The sequence below is a fragment of the Condylura cristata genome, unplaced genomic scaffold (assembly GCF_000260355.1).
Source record: "Condylura cristata isolate star-nosed mole 26May11 unplaced genomic scaffold, ConCri1.0 scaffold00022, whole genome shotgun sequence".
NCBI classification, from domain to species: domain Eukaryota; kingdom Metazoa; phylum Chordata; class Mammalia; order Eulipotyphla; family Talpidae; genus Condylura; species Condylura cristata.
The window spans coordinates 21,435,081-21,452,790 of NW_004567123.1; the positions used below are offsets into that span (position 1 = coordinate 21,435,081).

The window sequence follows — 17,710 nt, forward strand, 5'->3', positions numbered from 1 at the left end:
GTGAGGACTCAAGGAGATCGCTGCTGGCTTGGACTCCTGGCTCCCCTCTGACTACTCCAGTTCCACCCCAGCAGCACCCCTCCAGCTCATCACCCCGCCATTTTTCCTGCTTCTTGGGCTGCAGCACCACCTACTGGTGAAAAGTCACGTCGCATCCAGGACCCTCTGCCTGCACAGGTACATCTGGAGGACAGAGGGCCAGGCGTGCCCTTGAGCACCCGCTGTGTGAGGACACACACGCAGATAGCTAGGCGTCAACTCCTATTTAGTTGAGACCGAGCCTCAAAAGTTCGCACAGATTCAGCTGTGAAGCTGGGATTCAAGCCCCTTTCCCCCTAACTCCAAACATCCTTTTCCAGTAAGTTCCGGGGGGACCTACCCTCCAGTCAACCTAAAGAGGAGGCAGGAGCTGCGGCTGGGCTTATCCCTGGGGCTCAGGCTGCAGAAGAAAGAGCATGGGAGTGGGAGGCTCCCGGCTGGCTCTCCCTCCCACCAGCCACCCGTATTCCAGCACTTACCAATGTTGAGATACAGTTACTATGGGGAGAGTATTTAACTTGATTGTGGGGTTCTACTGGGAGGAGATTATTATAAAAATGAGCAAAAATTAAAAAAAAAGCTCCCCTAAATCCTTTAAATTACCCCCAAAGTAGAGTCTGGTTATTTTCCTGAACATGGTCCTTTGCAGTAACAGATACACTGAACAAAAAGGGGACAGTGTGTGGCAGCGATTGCATAGGTTTGCACACTAATTTTAGACTCAGTTCTCACTTGAAAGTGTGGGGTTGTGAACAGTGGGTGCATGCGCCCCCTTGCATCTTGCTGCAGTTGGGCTCGTGTCCAGGCGGAATTGCCCACACCGAGTGCATGTTCTCCCTTCTCTCTCTCTCTCTGGGCACACACAGTTACATTTCTGAAGTTACAGGAAATAAACATCTATTTACTGGACATTAAGTGCACAACTGGCACTGTCTGAGCCGTTTACCGTCTTAATCCATGCAGTCCGCCTATGAAGCCATGAAGCAGGTACAGTGATGACAGATGGTGAAACTGAGGTGCTGAGAGTTGAAGTAACTAGTCCAGGTTACACAGCCAGTGAGCCGTAGAACCCAGACTTGAAGCCAGGGAATCTGAGACCAGAACCCACATTCCTTTCTTTTTTTTTGTTTTTTAAATATTTATTTATTTTTGTGAGGAAGAGCTGGGGTATAGGCCAGAGGTATTGGGGGCGTGGTGGTGAAAGGATTCACCAGAGACAAAGTGGGGTGCAGAGCAGGCAGACTGACAGAAGCACACTGCTGAGGGGAGCAGCGGGCGAGACAGGATAGTCTGCTGCGCCTTGTGAGTCAGCTCCCTGGCTGGGGATCGAACTCAGACTGTCCCAGTGACTCAACCCCTAGGCCACCAGAAGCCCCAGAACTCACATTCTTCCTTTGCTACCCACGTGAACAGACCCACGGGGGCCGTGTGTGCATGTCTTTGTGTCTGTGGTTCACCCCGACACTGGGTAGTCTGGGGCCCGATTGGGTCCTGTCTCCTGTCCTGGTCCATTTCACATTGGGGATGCCTTGTAACATGGATGCACAGTGGTCACTGTGCACTTAGTGCACTGGAAAAGTATAAACCGCACCCATGCTCACTCTGCTCTCTGTGGGCCCCGGGACACACAGAATGTCCCCTGGCCAGGGGAGAGACAGACCAGGGTGGATGCTGGCTAGGGGCTGGACTTACCTGGAACCAGAACAGGACTGACCTGATCAAATTCCCCAGGCATCCACGTAGTTCCCAGCCCAAGTCTCACTTTGTGGGCTTTGGTTTCTAGATAGTTCTAAAAGTCCCTAAGAACACATGACTCCAAGAAATGATGGAGGGAGTGTCTCTATCAGGAGTTTGGGTGCCAGATTTAAACGAGAGCAGCCCTTCGTGCTCTGGTTTCTTGGGGCAGTAGCTGAAACCTCCTTTCCCTCATTTCCTTTCAACTCTCATCCACGGAAGGAAGGAAGGTTATTCTGTGCTTTTCCTGCAGAATCCCCTTGTTCAACTAGTCACCGACCTCCAGAAAAATGTTCGTAAGAGACCAAAAAGAAGGATCAAGTGCATATTTCAGTCTGTGTGCTGTGCCAGTCTATGTCCCACTCACCCAGAGTGGGACCCTCTCTGCCTGCAGGTATCTGCTGCGGCCCCTGCGTTGCTGGTCTCCCCCAGCCCTCCCCTCGACAAATCTCTTATGTCAACACAACCCTCTGCTGCTCCCCACCAGGGCCTCCTTTCTGGCTCAGGGCTTTTGTAAATGCAGCTTCTGCTTCCTTGGAAGGCACCTCTCTTCTGGCTTTACCTCCCTCTCTCTGGCCATCTGGACTCACCAGCCTGGGGAGCCGTCCTCAGGGGACCTTTGGGGTCCACCTGTGCCAACCCCAGGCTGGGCCTGGGGCCTGCTCTCGCTCAGGCTGGTTCAGCCTGCTCTCTATGGCTCAGGCCATAGAGATGCCCCCAGGATCCCTCGCAACGGGATTTAAGCTCAGTAGGGTGGGGGTGTCCAGGGTATGTGGTGGATAGTTCCCAAAGGGGCAGGGGTTTTTTCATGGCATTTCCTGAGCACTCACTGTTGGCAGGTATGTCACCAGTTAGCTCAATTAACCCTCACCACAGCCCAGGGAGGGGGTGCTTTTGTCAGTCCATTGTCCAGACAAGACGCAGTCACCCGAAGGCTGACAACAGCACACAGGTTGTGAGTGTCAAGGACTTAGTGGGTGAAAGCAAAGGCATGGAGAGCCACTGCCAAGTCCCAAGTCAGTCACCCTCTGCCCTGGTCCTTGTCTGAGCAGGGAGAGCGGCTTACAGTTTATATAAAAGAATTCTCACTAGTGCAGCAAGAGGGAAAAGACATCCTCCTCCTCCTTTGCCTTAAAGCATTTATTTTAAAACTGGATAATTTTTCTCTGTTCCTTTCAGATGCATGAAGACTTTGAGGCTGTAAGCAAAACTGAGTAAGCCTCTTGCCAGTGTGACGATCCAGTACTGTCTTTCTCCAGGACAGGGAGCTATCTCTTTGTAATATTAAATCAGGGTAGCCGGCCTTTCTGCGGAATGTTAGGAAAAGAACTTGTGTTTGACTCCAAGGTGCAAAATAACTTCCTCTCTTTAAAAGTTTAGGGTCCCCTGGTTGCGCAACAGGTTAAAGCGCAGCACAATGAAGCTGTCGGCAGCCACTGCAGCACAAGTTCAACCCCCAGCCAGGGAGCTGACCCGCAGAGTGCCACAGACCTCTCCTGTCTCGTCAGCTGCTCCTCTCAGCAGTGTATTTCAGTGCCTGTTCTGCTCCTCACTTTGTCTCTGGTGAATCCTCTTAGACCTTGCATCTCTGACCTGTACCCCAGTTCTTGTATGCATAAATAAATAAAATATTTCTAAAAAAAAAAAAAAAAGATACGAGTTTGTTTTCCCTGTGGATAAGGACAGGAAGCTAACACAAATAGCTACCCCAATAACTAGGTGTATTCAGGGTGACCTCTGAGAAATGGTGCTGTCTCACCTTCTTAGCTGAGAACTGATTGTCACTGAGAACTTGGATGTGATAAGTTGGACCTGCTGGACTATACACAAGGCTCCTCTCTGCCTCAGCAAACTTTTCAGTGTTGCTCCCCTCTGGGGATCCCTTCTTGATCAGTAGAAAAGCTGCTTTCTCCTTCTTCTGCTTTTATGGAGAGGTTTTCCATGTCAGATATTGCTTTTAATTTTGTCTCTGTCACCTTCAAATGCTTTTCTACAGAGTTTTGGTTTCATGAGTTAGGCATGTCATGGTGGAATACTATGTAATCATGACCAAGGAGACCACTCTTTGCACTTAAGTGTTGAAAATGCAAGGTAAGTGGTAGTTTACTGCTTTTTTACTACCCCTCCACATTTTATTTGTTTATATTTGCATAATCTCTAGAAGAGTAAAGAAAAAACTAGTAAAAATGCTGAAGTGTGTAAAGAGGAACTGTGCAGAAAAGGGAGAGATGAAATTTTATCTGTTCTCCTTTTAAAAAATGACTATATCACATATTCAAAATAAATTAAAAAGAAAGGGTGATGGCAGGCACCGGACAAAAGAAGAGAAGATATCCCAGGGCTAGACACTCTCTGCACATTGATTCTGTTCATTTCTGAGCTCAGCCTTGGTGGGAACCAACTGAAAATTGATCACAGGTCTTCCTTGCTATCCTAAAGTGGAGTGTTCCCATGAAATCATCCAGGCAGAAATGGTATAAAGTGAAAAAATAATTATCAATTAAAATGAGGAAATTAATGTATTTATAATTAGTCAACATTAATTTATATGGAAACCCACGGTTAACAAATATACCAGATAATACGCAAGACCTAAGACCTAACACTAGCATACAGTAAGGCAGGAATGCTGTGGGAGCGTCAGCCGTGGGAGCGTCAGCCGTGGGAGCGGCAGCCGTGGGAGCGGCAGCCGTGGGAGCACTGCTTTCCCAGGAGGCGCTGCTGGCGCCATTCTGGCTGTGGGCCACCTCTATAGAGGTTGTTTCTTAACAAACTGAATGCTAATTTCACTTTTTACCTAAAAGGGAAAACCTCTCTGGGTTTCTTCTGTTAGTGAAAAGAGGCACTAGGGTAGCTAAAATCATGGGCTTTTGAGAAGGTGGAGCGATGCTTGTATACTGATACAGTAATATCGTTACTAAAAAAAGGAAAGCCAGAAAGCCAAACAGAACAGCAGTCAGGCAGCGATGTGCTCCCCCGACCCCTGCCCCTCCCTGTGGTTGGGGAGCTGCCTCCAGGGAGCCCAGATGTCCAGTGCTCCCAGCTTGTGTGTGGTGGGGGTCGGGGCTCACTTCAGAGCTACAGTCGTTTCTCTCTGCCTCCCAGAGTCACCCACTCTCCAGGGAACAGGTCTTGGGTCGGGTGGATGTCAGGAAGGGGCGTGGGGCACGGCCCTCCATGGTGCTCTGAGAGTCCCCATTAGCCACCCGCCTTCTAGCAGCTCCCCTGAGGCCAGCGGACAGCATCAGAGGCAGGGTCATCTGCCAGCCCTCTCACTTCCAGGTCGCCTTGATGGTCACTTGTTTTGCTGGCTGTCAGATTAGGGAATGACCCTGGCTTGTTACCTGCGGGTGCTTCTCCCTTTCACCACTGTGCCAAGCCTGTGAAGTGGGTGCTGCTTATTCTAATCCCCATGTGGTGGAGAAGGAAACAGAAATCAGGTGACTCTCCCAAGGTCGCAGGTCTTGTAGGGGGAAGCTCACACAGTCCCCTCTGATACCCGAGGGCCTCCTCCCCTGGACGCTTCAGTCAGTGTCTTCTCAAGAGCTGAAGGAGGGGCCATCTGAAATGGTCGGGGTGCAGGCATTCAGGGCTTTGCTTTGCGTTTGCAGGTCCCCTGGGGGCCAGTGCTTTCCCCATTGTTGCTGAGGGGAGTTTGTGTTGACAGCTCAAGCACTCAGGCCCTGTCTCCAGGTTCCCAGCATATTGAGGCCAGGCCTTGCTTCTTCGGTCCCAGCTTTGGTAAGGGGGCGGGGCAGGTCCCTCTAACGGACCCTGCCCCTGCAGCTGGCTTAGGGAGCACACTGCAGGTTGCAGAAGTCAGCGGAGGAGAAGAGCCTCAACACGTTGACCAGCGGGAACATGAGCAGCGCTCCTAGCAAGGAGCCCAACTGCACCGCCGCCCCGCACCACAAGAGGGCGCTACGGCTCCGGTCGCGCAGGATCATGCCCAGCATCACCTTGACGTAGCTCATGCAACCAGTGAACAGTACCCAAGAGGTCACCTGCGGGGGTGGGGGCGAGAGAGGAAGAGTGAAAGGGACTTGTGGGACGAGTCCCAGGAGCAAATGGAGCTCGTGGGGGTGATTTAACAGTGCTAAGGGAATCTCATGTAATAACCTCTGAGTTGGGAAATGACCAGGCTAAGAGGGTGCATGGCGTTTGACCTTCCCAACACCAGAGATGGGCCCACGATAAAGCCAAGGGCATCTGGGACATACTTATGGTGAGCTAACTGGCATTCAGGTCAGGGGAGAGACTGGTGGGAAACCATCTTTCCTTCCCCTCCCTACCCTGGGGCTTTCCCACAATGCAACAACAAAGACTTTGGTCAATGAACAAACTCTATCCTGGTCTCCCTGGGTCTTGGCTAGGTCAAGTCAGAGGCACAGCAGATACTTACAATGAGGACTTCTCCGCCCCAGTGACCCTGCAAGAGTGGGCAGGGGCTCATCACCGCCATGGCCATGTTGTAGGCCCCAAAGCCGGTCCCCAGTACTGTGAGGACACCCAGGAATGTCAGAGACCTACGGACAGTGAGGGAAGAGAGAAGAGTAAGAAACCTGGCGTCTACCCTTCCCTCACCCCCATCCCCACCACCTCCCAGGCAGGGGTTATCCATGTGGAAACTGCAGGCTATTTGACTCAGGCCAGGGTCGCTCCTGAGGGAAGACTGACTAAGCCACTCTGGGCGCTACCTCAGGGCCCAGCATCCCACCAGGAGAACCAGTGGCTTTTGAAATCAGAAGGCTACGTAGACCTTGTTCAGATCCCAGTTCTACCACTTAAGCTGTGAGCGTTACAAAATTAGCTCCCAGCAATTTGAGCTAAACTGTAGCCCCATTTTCCAGCTAACTACCCCCTGAGGCACAGAGAGGTGGAGTGACTTGTCCAATATCACACAGCAAGTGCATGGCAGAGTCAGGTTTTGAACTCTGGCAGCTGAGTCCAGGAACCATATCCTTAACCACTACAAACCATATCCTTAATCACTACAACACGAGAATTCTGGGTTCTAGACTGAAGTGTACCCCCAAGCAAGAGTTCCCCAGGCCCAGAGACTGGAGTGGACCTGTTAGGTAGGAACATGGAGAGGAAACAGACGAGAGGGCTGGTCATGGAGCTGAGGGTGGCGGACAGGTGGTAGGCCACCGGCCCGTAGGACAGGCAGGAGTAGGTCTGCACGGACGGCAGCACGCCATTGGTGAGCGCGTTCACGAAGGCCACCAGGGCGTAGATGAAGGTGAGGCGGGCTGGGTGGTGGGGCACCGGCTTCTCCTCTAGGCGTCCCTGGCTCTCGCTGCTGTCGACCATGCTGGGGAGGCGGAGGTCGCTCTCTTCCCGCGGCCGGATGGAGTGGAGGGTGACCTGGGAGGTGAGCAGGTCCTCTATGGAGGTCTCCCAGTGTCTGGGCTGGCGCTGGAGGATAAAGAAGGCGACGAAGCAACAGACCATCATGGCCGACAGCAGCAGGAAGAAGACGGTGGGCGAGAAGTTGGCGGGGAGGTAGCGGCTTTCCATGGCGGGCAGCGCCCCCAGGAGGGCAGGTTCGAGAGTGCTGTTCACTCCCTGGGGAAAGACAAAGAGGGTCAGGACAGTCAGACCCCAGGGGGATTCTGGTTCTACACTGAAGTGTTCCCCCAAACAGTTCTCCAGGGCCAGATGCTGTAAATATTAACCAAGTAAATAGGACATGGTTATTAATAATAAGTCATGTATAACATGCACTTAACCACTAGGGTAATGATGCTAATTGCTCACTGGGCACCAGCGCCTGGCCTGTGCCAGCCCACGTGTGCCTGCCTGACAGTCAGGTGGGTTGCCCCTGGGTTTAGAGGATATGGAGGTGTCAGCACAGTTCATCTAACCTGGAGGTCACAGGAGCACCTGTTTTTGTTTATTCCTGGTTCAGAAGCGCTCCCCTGCCCTGCAGCCCTGCAGCCACAGATGTGTTCAGAGCAGAGCAGCCAAGTCACGCTGGTGGTGTGTGATCTCAGCTCTTTTTTCAAGAGATGCCGCATGTCTAGATACATGTATGTGAAACCGCAGACGTAAACATCAACGAATGGAAACACTTCAAAAAGAAGACTGGTGAGGCTGTGGTGCAAATCACCGGTTTGCAGTCGCTGCTGTACCTCTGTGGTTTTGATGACACCAGCCCATGTCAGCTGCCCCGTTTCCAGGGAAGGCAGGGCTGCTGCCTCATAACAGGAGGAGCTGGACGGTGCCGGAAGCCGTGGGACTCGGCCCTGTCTGCATCACCTGGGGAATTCTGAAAAAATACGAGCTCACGATCTCTGACCTGCAATTCTGGCCTCCGAAAGTCAGAATGTTTTCATGACTCGGCTTTTTCAAGACTAGAATGGACAGGAGGCTGTCTCCAGCCCCGGTCTGCCCAGCGGGCGTAAGTGCCAGCTGGCTGTGGCCGGCGGTCTTGTGCTGGATCAGTGGACCCCAGGGGCGGGTGAGACTGCCATGTTCCTCACCCTGAAACTCCATTTCCAAACACCTCTGACCCCCAGGATTTCAGGGGAGCCCCCTACCTTGGAGAGCTGTATTTAATTGGCCAGGGTGTGTGGGACCCAACCGTCTTAGTAGCCCATGCGTGGGACCTAATGTGCAGCCAGGTCTGCCCAGCACCAGGAACATGGCCTCCACGTGCTCTTGCTGTGACCAGACACAGGTGAAACTTGCCCCTTGCTCTGACCAGCTACAGATCACTTGGCCCTGGGTAATGCCAGTACCTGTAGGATGTTGTTGGTTTTCCTGGTGGTTTCAAGGCTTGAGGTGCTGTTTGATGGCTCAGTGACATTGACACAGGTGGTAAGACCTGAGCCCTGGGCAAGAGCCACCAGGGCAGGCAGGAAGCCACTAAGTCCTTCACCCACAAAGAAGGTGGTGAGGTAATGGGTGGACAGCCGGCTCATGAAGGGCAGGAAGGTGACGGAGGAGGTACAGTCCACCAGGGCCAGGAAGAAGGTGAGGAATAAGAAGGCGATGCTGTGGTCATTTCCCAGCACCCGTGAGGTCACATTCCAGAGGAAGGCGAAGAGGGCACAGGCGACGGTGCCCACACCCAGCACAGCGAAGATGATCGGCACCTCAGAAAGGCAGCCTGGTTGGAAGTGATGGAGCAGGGTGACCAGGAGGGGTCCAATGTTGGCCAGCTGGATGACCACAGTAAGGTAGGAGGGCAGGTACCAGCCCTCGGGCAGCTCCGTCACCAGCAGGGGCAGCTCAACCCAGAGCCCATTGATGGCCACCCAGGAGCCCATCCCGAAGGTGCAGACCAGCAGATGTATCAGGAGGGCCATGGTGAGGTCTGCCCAGGGCTGGAGGCCACCAGCTCCCCAGATCAGCCTGCAGTGGGACCAATGGAGAAAAAAATACCAGATGAGCAATGTCAAGTTCACCATCTGGCAAAAGACTATGCTTCTGGATCCAGATTTCTCATCATTTTCCTCCCCATGAACAAGGTGACTTTTTTCTAGCATGTACAAATGCCTTTATAGCCAACCTTCCAGTGGGAAAAGCTTCCCTAGCCATGATTTGTGTCTTAATCACAGAAGAAATGATTGATACATTCATCGGCCAAGATATTAAAACACAAAAGCAAGCAAATAAGCAAAGAAAAAATACCAAGGTCAAAAGATAGATGACACACTGAGGGAAATACAGTATAAACCGCAGAGGGCTCATCTTCCTAATATACAAAGAGTTTTTAGAAATTAAGAACAAAAAGTCCCAATAAAGAAGTGGGCAAAGATAGGCACTGTGGCGACCAGCTGGGCCCACCACCCCCTTTTACAGATGGGCATTCCGGTGGGGCCAGGAGGGTGTGGGCTCCCCTGAGGCTGGGAGTGGGTCCGCTGCAGCCCTCGCTCCCCACTCGCAGCCCAAGGTGACCCCCAACCCCTCTGGCTCTCTGCTGACACACGTGGGCACCTTCCCGTGGCAGTGCCTCCCCAGGACACTCACCAGCCTCATCAGGCCACAACACACCGCAGCTCCTCTCCACTTTCTCCCCCTAGGGTCAACTCTCCAGGCTCCACTGACTGACCGCGACTGACCGCACTTCCTCCTTCCTGGCGGAGGAAGCCGGAGCCCTGCTGACTGCCCGTCACCTTGGCTTCCTGCTAGGAAACTGCAGCAGAATGCAGTCCAACCTGCTCCTTCAAGTCCTGGGGAGGACTGCGGACTGGGCAGGGCCCTGCCACTGCTTTCCCATCTGAAGCTGGCCTGTCCACCAGGGGTGATTCAGCTCCTGCTTTGTGCCAGTGTGTGAGAGATGCAACAGGTAAACCACTGTGCTGGCCCGGCTCTGGTACCTGAGGGACCGGCTCCTCAGTCTGGGTCTGTGTTGTGTCTGTGTGGGGGAGTCCTGCTGCTCTGGACTTTGTGCTGTGCTCTGGGCCTGGCAACTGTCCCCTCCCTTCTTCTACACCCTAAAGGGCCCCACCCCAGAAAACCCCTGCGGGCTGCCTGGCCCTTTACAGGTGTCCTCATCTGGGCCCCAAGAGCCCTTCTTTGAGTGTTTTCATGGTGCAACTGTGCGCAAGGAACTGGATGTTGGGAGAGTGAAGCTCCCCGAGGGTGGTGGGCTGCTTTGGAATCGCATGCTGAAGGCAGAAGTGGTAGCTTCTGAGATGACCTAGCTCGGGCTTTGTAAATCGGTCACTCACTGGCCACCAGGCGGCAGGCACGTTATTTTGCTGCAGGTTGTCCAGTTACCAAAACCCAGAAGTCAGGAGGAGGTGGCATGGCGGGTGTACGCAGCGTTTCTGGTCTCTGAGGAGTTTTGGGGAGACCTGGCCACAGTGAACCTGCCTATCCTCCCGGCAACACCCTCTTTTACTCGGCGTTGCTGGGTCCCCCGGCTGGGAGGCAATGTGAGCCCTGATGGGGCCGCCCTTATTTTTGAGAGGAAGATGCAGCTGCCCAGGATTCCTTCCCAGGTCGGGGTGGGGGGGGGGTGAAGGGGGTGCGCTGGAGTGCGGTCTTGGCCTCACTCTCCACTGAGACTCTGGGCCCTGGCCCAGCCCTCTTGCTTTCTCCTGCCAGGCATCAGAAGCCGATGCCTGGGCTCGGATTCTGGCTTCCACCCTGGCTAATGGCTTAAGCTCTGGTAACAGACTTTTCTCCTGCAAAATGGGAAGGAGGCCCCCAGCACCAGCATCAGGATTATGTGACCGTGAGTGTGCAAGGTGCTGGCACAGGGCCGACAGAGTAAGTGTCAGTGAACGTTACCTGCCACAACTGCTTTCAGCAAACATACCAACTGCATTTAAAGACACACACTTGCCCTGAACACATTTCTGGATACTGCAGCATAAATAATTCCTCTTGGCAACACCTCCAGCAACAGATAATTCAGTGACTACTTTATGCTAGTGTTGTGAGGGATACAACAAAGACATCACTGCCTCAGCGGCTGCCCCAGAAAGAAGAGAGGTGTGGGCTGCCGGCCAGGTGTGGCCAGCGGTCACGGCAGCAGTGCAGCTGGGGGTGAAGAAGAGTGGGTGCTCAGGTCAGGAGGCAGGAGGGGCATGCGGAGGCATGCCTTGGCCAGGCACATAACCCAGGGGCTGCCAAGCAGGCCGCCCTTTGTTGGGGGAGGGGGCGGTTAGTGGAGTGCAGGAGGGAGAGGACCTCCTTCAAAGGCCAGGAGCTTCAGTGTAGCTTTCTGGTTTCCCACAGAATTGTCCAACCAGACCCAGAAAGGGCAATGGCTGCTCATCTCCACCAGAAACGAGAAGCAGGCAGAGGTTGCTAGCTGTTTTCCATCAGCCACTCTTTCCTACAGAGACCGCATGTCTACCACGCTGAAGGGCTACACCCCAGGCCCCGCTGTGCACTACCACCCTACCAAGCACAGGTCAGTGAAGTTGTGAGGGACTTTGAGAAGTTTCCTTGGATATAAAAAAGTATCCTTTCCTGCTCTTCCCCTATCTTGCTTCTTGGAATGCACATGTGATGGCCAGAACTCCAGCAGCCATTTTGCTCTGTGGGGAGTGGCGTGGGGGCTAGAGCTCCTCAAAATTTGTGGCACAGAACCACCACGCAAGTCCTGGCCTGCCTGCATCTGAACCATCTTGTTTACCACCGTTGTTTACACATAATAATCTTCTGTTTAAGTCACTCTTACATACTGCAAAATATTGGGTAAATATGTAGAGATATGTGGTCAAGGTTGTAAACTGACTGAGTATAGTAGCCTAAAATGAATGTATACATTTACCCTCTTTACTATTAATGTACCAACTCAGCAACTTGGGTCCTGACCCAATCAGGATTTGATCAAAACCCAAAATCAAATCAAGTCAGTTACTTAGACATAGCTTCTAGGGCACTAAAGGGTTGGGAGCAAACTTGGGGCAGAGGTGTACAGAGAAATTGGAGAGAGGACAAAGGAAAGAAGATAGGGTGTGGGGAGAGGAAGGAATGACAGAAGGAAAGAGAGAGAAACGAAGTGCTCTCAATATGGAACTTGATAACAAAAATATAAATTGACACCCAAAATTATTTTATATAATACAAAGACTGGAATTCACAACAGGCACAATAAAGTGAATCTCTCTATCCTGAATAACATTCCTCAAAAGCTTCAGATGTGCCAGGAGCAATGAACAGAAGGTCAGCAATTGTGGGATATTAACTTACTCTTCCAGCCCTTGACAGAAGACAGTGGTATAAAAATAAACAAGGATATAGAGGTGGAGATAAATGACTTGGCTAATCAAGAGGAATAAGTAAATAATTAAAGGGAGGAAGCAGATTTGCAGAAGATGGTTACCTTTATCATCTGAAAAGCTATTAAGTTAATGAGAGAGTTCAGCAAGTTGGCAGGTTACACATTTACTAATATGCAGTTTCCTTGCATATTAGAAAATAAGACTTTGCTATTGGCTAGTCATTGGGAAAAACAAAGCTGGATTTCTCCCATCCCTCTTCCCTTCCTTCTATTCTGCCCTCACCCAAATCAATTTCAGCTGGATCAAATATCTAAAAAATGGAAACAGTAATAAAAATACCCAAAGAACACATAGGCAGAGGAGATATCTTGTGCAAAGGCCCTGGGGCAGGAATGAACCTGGCCGTGTGACTAGAACAGTGGGCTTGAGGGGTACATGGGGGCAGACAGGGCAAGTCTACTTGTCATTTATGTGTGGCGGGTCTCCTGCTTCAACAGCCTAAATTCCTACAACGCATTGAACTGAATTGTCTGGGTTCTACCCAGGCGCTCCTAAGGCTGTGATTTGAAGGAAATGATCTGGTTCTGCAAAGCCAGAGCCAAACGTTTCCTTTTCTGGAAGCCAGAAAGGACCTGTGGTACTCCTTGATGGCTCCCCTGCCCTGGCCCACGCCCAGCCAGCCAGATAGCTACATGCCCCTGAGCCTGAAGGATGCGCAAGACACCCATCAGTGACAGGAGTGGGGCATGTCTGAGTTGGAGGCAGCTGCACGGGCAGAGGTCTGGCTGTTCCAGAGAACTAAGGAGTGGCTCAGAGTAACTAATGTGCTCACTGCGTTGTGAAGAATATTTGTGAAAAGGCTGCCTCTACTTTCTCCTTTTTCCTATAATGATCTTCCTGTTCTTGTTCTTTCATTTAGACAATACTTATCAGGCACTTGCTGTACACTGAGCAACAATCTCAACTCTCTGGAAAGGGTGGCAGGCAGTGACCAGACTAAAATTTAAAACAAAAAGGTAGAGCAAGCCAGCAGTGATAAAGGGAGAAGGGCTGTGCAGGAGGCAGAGTTGGGAGGAACAGGCCTCAGGAGGGCGGCTGCAGGTATAAATGGGGTGATCCGAGGGACATGAAGGGATTGGGGAGTGAGCCCTGTCTGGGGAAAGCGGTCCAAGGCGAACAGCAAGTGCAAAGGGCCTGGGGTAGGTCCTCACTAGCTGTGTCCCAGAAACAGAGCCTCATGCTGGAAGAATAACCAGGAGGCCAGTGTGGCTACAGCAGTGCAAACAGAGGAGACACCCAGGTCACATAGACCCTGCAGGCAACAGTGTGGGTGTGTTCTCTGAACCTAAATCCTCATTGTCAAGCAGAGGTGGGAGTAGCTCTAATTTAGTTTTTAACTGAACCTTGCTGGCTGTTACGAGAATAACACGGGGTTAGGGTGGAAGCAGGAATAAAATCCAGCAACCGGTTAGCCATCTGGGAGGTAATCCAAACAAAGAAGACAATAGTAACTTGAACAACTGCATCAGCAGCGGCGCCATTCGCTCTTTCCATGCTGGGTCTTGTACTAAAGTGCTTCAGATCATATCCACCAAATCCACGCACCAATCCCAAGGTAAGAAGGAGAAAACTGAGGCTCAGAGAGGGAGTGACTTACCCACAGTCACACCTCTGGTCACCTGGGAGCTGACATTTGAACCCAGGCAGGTGCAACTGTGGATTCGGCCCTCTTGACCAGACTGGCAAGGTTCTGGGGTGAGAGGGCCCCAAAGAGGCTTGCTGAGCCTCTTTGCACAAGTTGAGCAGGATCCCTTTTCATCCACCCTCTGCCTGCTCGATTCTTGAACTAGGAAGAGGGCAATGGTGTACAGGCTCGACTTACTCTGAGCAAGTCTCAAAATGTCTCTGCTTCCTGGGCCCCTCTGCAATGGAAAGACCAGAAACTTGAGGCTCCCTAGAGGTGGGGCAGCAACAGAGAAGCCAGAAGTTTAGCTCCAGGCAAAGGTCTCTCTTCTAACATTCTTTCATCAAAAGCTTGTCCCAGGCCCAAGGGAGTGAGGGAGGCGGGGGGTGTGGCTTGCCCAGGTCAGTGTGCCCTCGGTGGGGTCCTCCTCCGCCTGGCAAGGAAGGCCCTGTGTCTGTCCTGGCCTCCTCCCCCAGCTCTGCATCCTGCTGGCTCAGCTCGGTTCCTGCGCCAGCTGCATCATGGTTTGCCGTATCTATCTTTTGAAAGCTGGCACAGTGTCCATGCAAGCAGGTCCTTGTCCTCTCTCCCAGTGTCCATGCGGCCATCTGGCTTGCAAGGGCTGGGACACCTGACCCAGCCTGCTCAGCGGTTTCAGGTGAGTGGCGCTGGTGGCCCCGGGCAGAGCCAACTGGCAGCCTGGGCTCCAGCCACACCCTGCTCCTGGGTATGCTGTCCAGGTTCCAGCCTCCTGGAGAACTCGGCCCAGTGTCCTTGGTGGGCCCTGTAGGCCCCACCTGAAGTAGGGGCTGGTCTCACCCTAGCTAGTTAGGAGAGGAGGGGATGTCCTCTCTGGATGGCTGCAGCTGCTCAGCTGTGAGTCTACAGACCAGGAAGGGCAACTGCGAGGGTCAAAAATAAAAACCCTGGAGCGAGAGACACAGAGAAAAGGGCTAAAAGAGGAAACGAGAAAGAGAAAGGGGCATGGAGGTGGAGACAGGAGCAGCCGGATGTGCTGAGAGCACCCCCTGCCCCAGCCACAGCGCCCCCCACTTAACATCCACGTGGTTTGAGAGCTTCACTTCTCCTGCCTCACCCCCAGCCAGCATTCCCGTGGTGCCAGCGTGGGGAAGCTGAGGCCCGGAGAAGAGGTGGTGCTTGCCCACACACTGAGCATCCAGACCTGTGCTCACAGGCCGTGTCCTCAGGCCAACAGCTCACCCTCTCTGGACTTCTGTTTCTTTGGACTGCCAGGGAAGAAGCAAGGAGATAACGGAAACCAGATCAGCCTGTGGGGGACTGAGTTCTCTTCCTTCTCTCTCTTCTAGCCTGGAAGAGCTTCAGGCTTCCCACAGGGCTGACCCTGGCTGTGGGTCAGCACCCATCCAAACTCTCAGCGGGAAATAGTGAGGTTCTGGCCTCCACGTGGTGGGAGAGGCTGCCTACATGTCCCTATGGCATAGGGATGCCCTCGGGCAGAGGACAGTGGGGACCTCGTCCTGTGGCCTGTACAGGAGGGCTCTGGAGTCTACCAGTTGGCTCAGGGTGTCCCAACTCCAACCCGTCGAGCCCAGCCGGCTGGCTGAGGAGAAGGCCCGTCTCCTTCCTGTCTCAGTGGCCTCCTGATAGCAGCCTGAAACTAGGGAAAAGGCCACCTGCTGTCGCCGACAAGCACGCCCCTCCCCACGTCCAGCGCTTCCTGCCAGCAGCCCTGTGTCCCTGGTACCTGCCCTCACAGCTCTGAGCCACCCAGTCTGGGGCTTACCTGCCGGTCCAGTTCCTGGGAGCTCTGTATGGGAGGGGCAGGAGGCAGCTCTGTTAGTATTAATCTGTCCCGCCCCCTCGGAGGGGTGTGGGAAGGCAGAAGGAGGGTGGGCGGGGTTCCCAGAGTCACCAAGAGCCTACTGTGTGTCTGGGACCTGCCCAGCAGCCCAGCTGGGAGGAGACTCCTGATAAGAAACACCTAAGTAGGACAGAGCCTTTCGGCCTCCCGATATGGAAAGACCTGCCCAGTGGTTGGCTCAGGCCTCAGCCCGGGGGCGGGGTTGAGGGGGGCATAATCCCTTTCACATAGATAAAGGGTTCCCTGTGCAGGAACTCTTGGTGCGAATACTGGTGCTTAAGCGAGTCACTTGGAAAGGGGGGTTGAGAATAGATAGTAGATGCCAAGGAGGTTGGAGATGGAAACGGCCAGTCTGCTGAGCCAGCTCTGAGCTTGACAGACACTGACACAGCTAAGAGGAAAGGCTCACGACAGGCTCCTGGGGAGGCAGGAGTGTCCCCACTTCACAGGCCCAGCAGAGTCAAGGTTTTGGCAGCGCTAGTGTCTGATACCCACTGGCAACTAGTAACAGTTAATATCCGACTAGATCTTTTAATAATCCTAGGCAGTAGGCAGATGCTACATTAAAAAAAAAAAAGATGTATTTTCCTTTATGCATACAAGAACTGGGGTGCAGGCCAGAGGTGAGAGGATTCAGCAGAGACAGAGTGGGGAGCAGAACAGGTGGATCTACTGAAATACACTGCTGAGGGGAGCAGCGGGTTGGTCAGGAGAGGTCTGCTGCTCCATGTGGGTCAGCTCCCTGGCTGGGGATTGAACTTGCGCTGCAGTGACTGCCGGCAGCTTCTTAGTGCTGCACTTTAACCCCTACACCACCAGGGAGGGCCCATGGGGAGGGGTGCTACTTTTATTCTCTACTTCACAACTGGGTAAATTGGGGCTCAAAATGGGGGTTTGAACAGTGTGTCACTGATAGATTTTCCTGCCAGGTGCAAATGAAAATATATCTTAACAGCACGGGTCATAAAATCATTATAACCAAGTAGACTGAACCACGGATCTGAAGGTTGTGAGTGATTAAGAAGGTTACCTGCAGGTAATATAATGACAGCATACAGAAATTACAGGAACCAGGGTGTTCAATTGTTTTAGGTTTCCATTTTCTGTTTGTTCTCTGGAGGTTCAATTAGTTAAGCAAAGAGTTCTAGCAGGAGTCCTAGGAAGGCTTATATGGAATAAAGATTCAACAGTGCAATTAACACCAGGAGTTAGGGGAGGAATGGTGGACAGATTGGTAGCCAAATGTACTTGGGCCTCTCTGGAGTCCTACACAGAGGGAGGCCTCCGCTGACAGATCCGCCAGTTGTCAAATCCCTCTGTGTAAGGGATTGGAATATGTGGACAATGGTGTTATCTTTCCAGGCAGCTGTGGAAAGATTGTTCTACTAGGCTGGGATTCTTTTCAATAGCGTTAATTGATCCTTTACAATGGAACAGCGTGTCTTCTCTAATTAGCTGGGTATCAGTGGCAGATAAAGTTAAATGCATGGGACTGCCTATGATCATCTCAAAGGGCGAGAGCTGCTGTTTACCAGAAGGCGGATCTTCACTTTAGGAGGTCAGAGGAAGTGCTTTCAGCTGCGTTAGCTTTAAGGCTCTTGTACATTTTGCCACTTTTTAATTTTATTTTCTGCTATGCCTCCCTATCCGGAGGGCAAGGACAAAGTCTCGAACAGGCCATATTTTGCCTACTTGTTTCACAAGACGAGTGATGACGTG

General features: G+C 52.5%; 2 protein-coding genes across 2 annotated transcripts in view; one reads left to right on the forward strand and one right to left on the reverse strand.

Annotated features, from left to right (window-relative positions):
- Positions 1 to 5,564: 5,564 nt before the first annotated feature.
- On the reverse strand, positions 5,565 to 9,086 carry SLC52A3 (solute carrier family 52 (riboflavin transporter), member 3). The gene is made up of 4 exons (XM_004686987.1): positions 8,517 to 9,086; positions 6,845 to 7,341; positions 6,176 to 6,299; positions 5,565 to 5,777 (listed from the first exon to the last, which is right to left on the reverse strand). The coding sequence occupies exons 1-4, from the start codon at positions 9,084 to 9,086 to the stop codon at positions 5,565 to 5,567; spliced, it is 1,404 nt and encodes a 467-aa protein (XP_004687044.1).
- A 936-nt stretch (positions 9,087 to 10,022) lies between these two features.
- FAM110A (family with sequence similarity 110, member A) overlaps positions 10,023 to 17,710 on the forward strand; it is a 33,927-nt gene continuing 26,239 nt past the window's right edge. The window contains exons 1-2 of the mRNA XM_012728278.1: positions 10,023 to 10,069; positions 11,470 to 11,647. Coding sequence (XP_012583732.1) covers positions 11,583 to 11,647 — 65 coding nt within the window. The 5' untranslated portion in view covers positions 10,023 to 10,069; positions 11,470 to 11,582. The remainder of the gene's footprint in view (positions 10,070 to 11,469; positions 11,648 to 17,710) is intronic.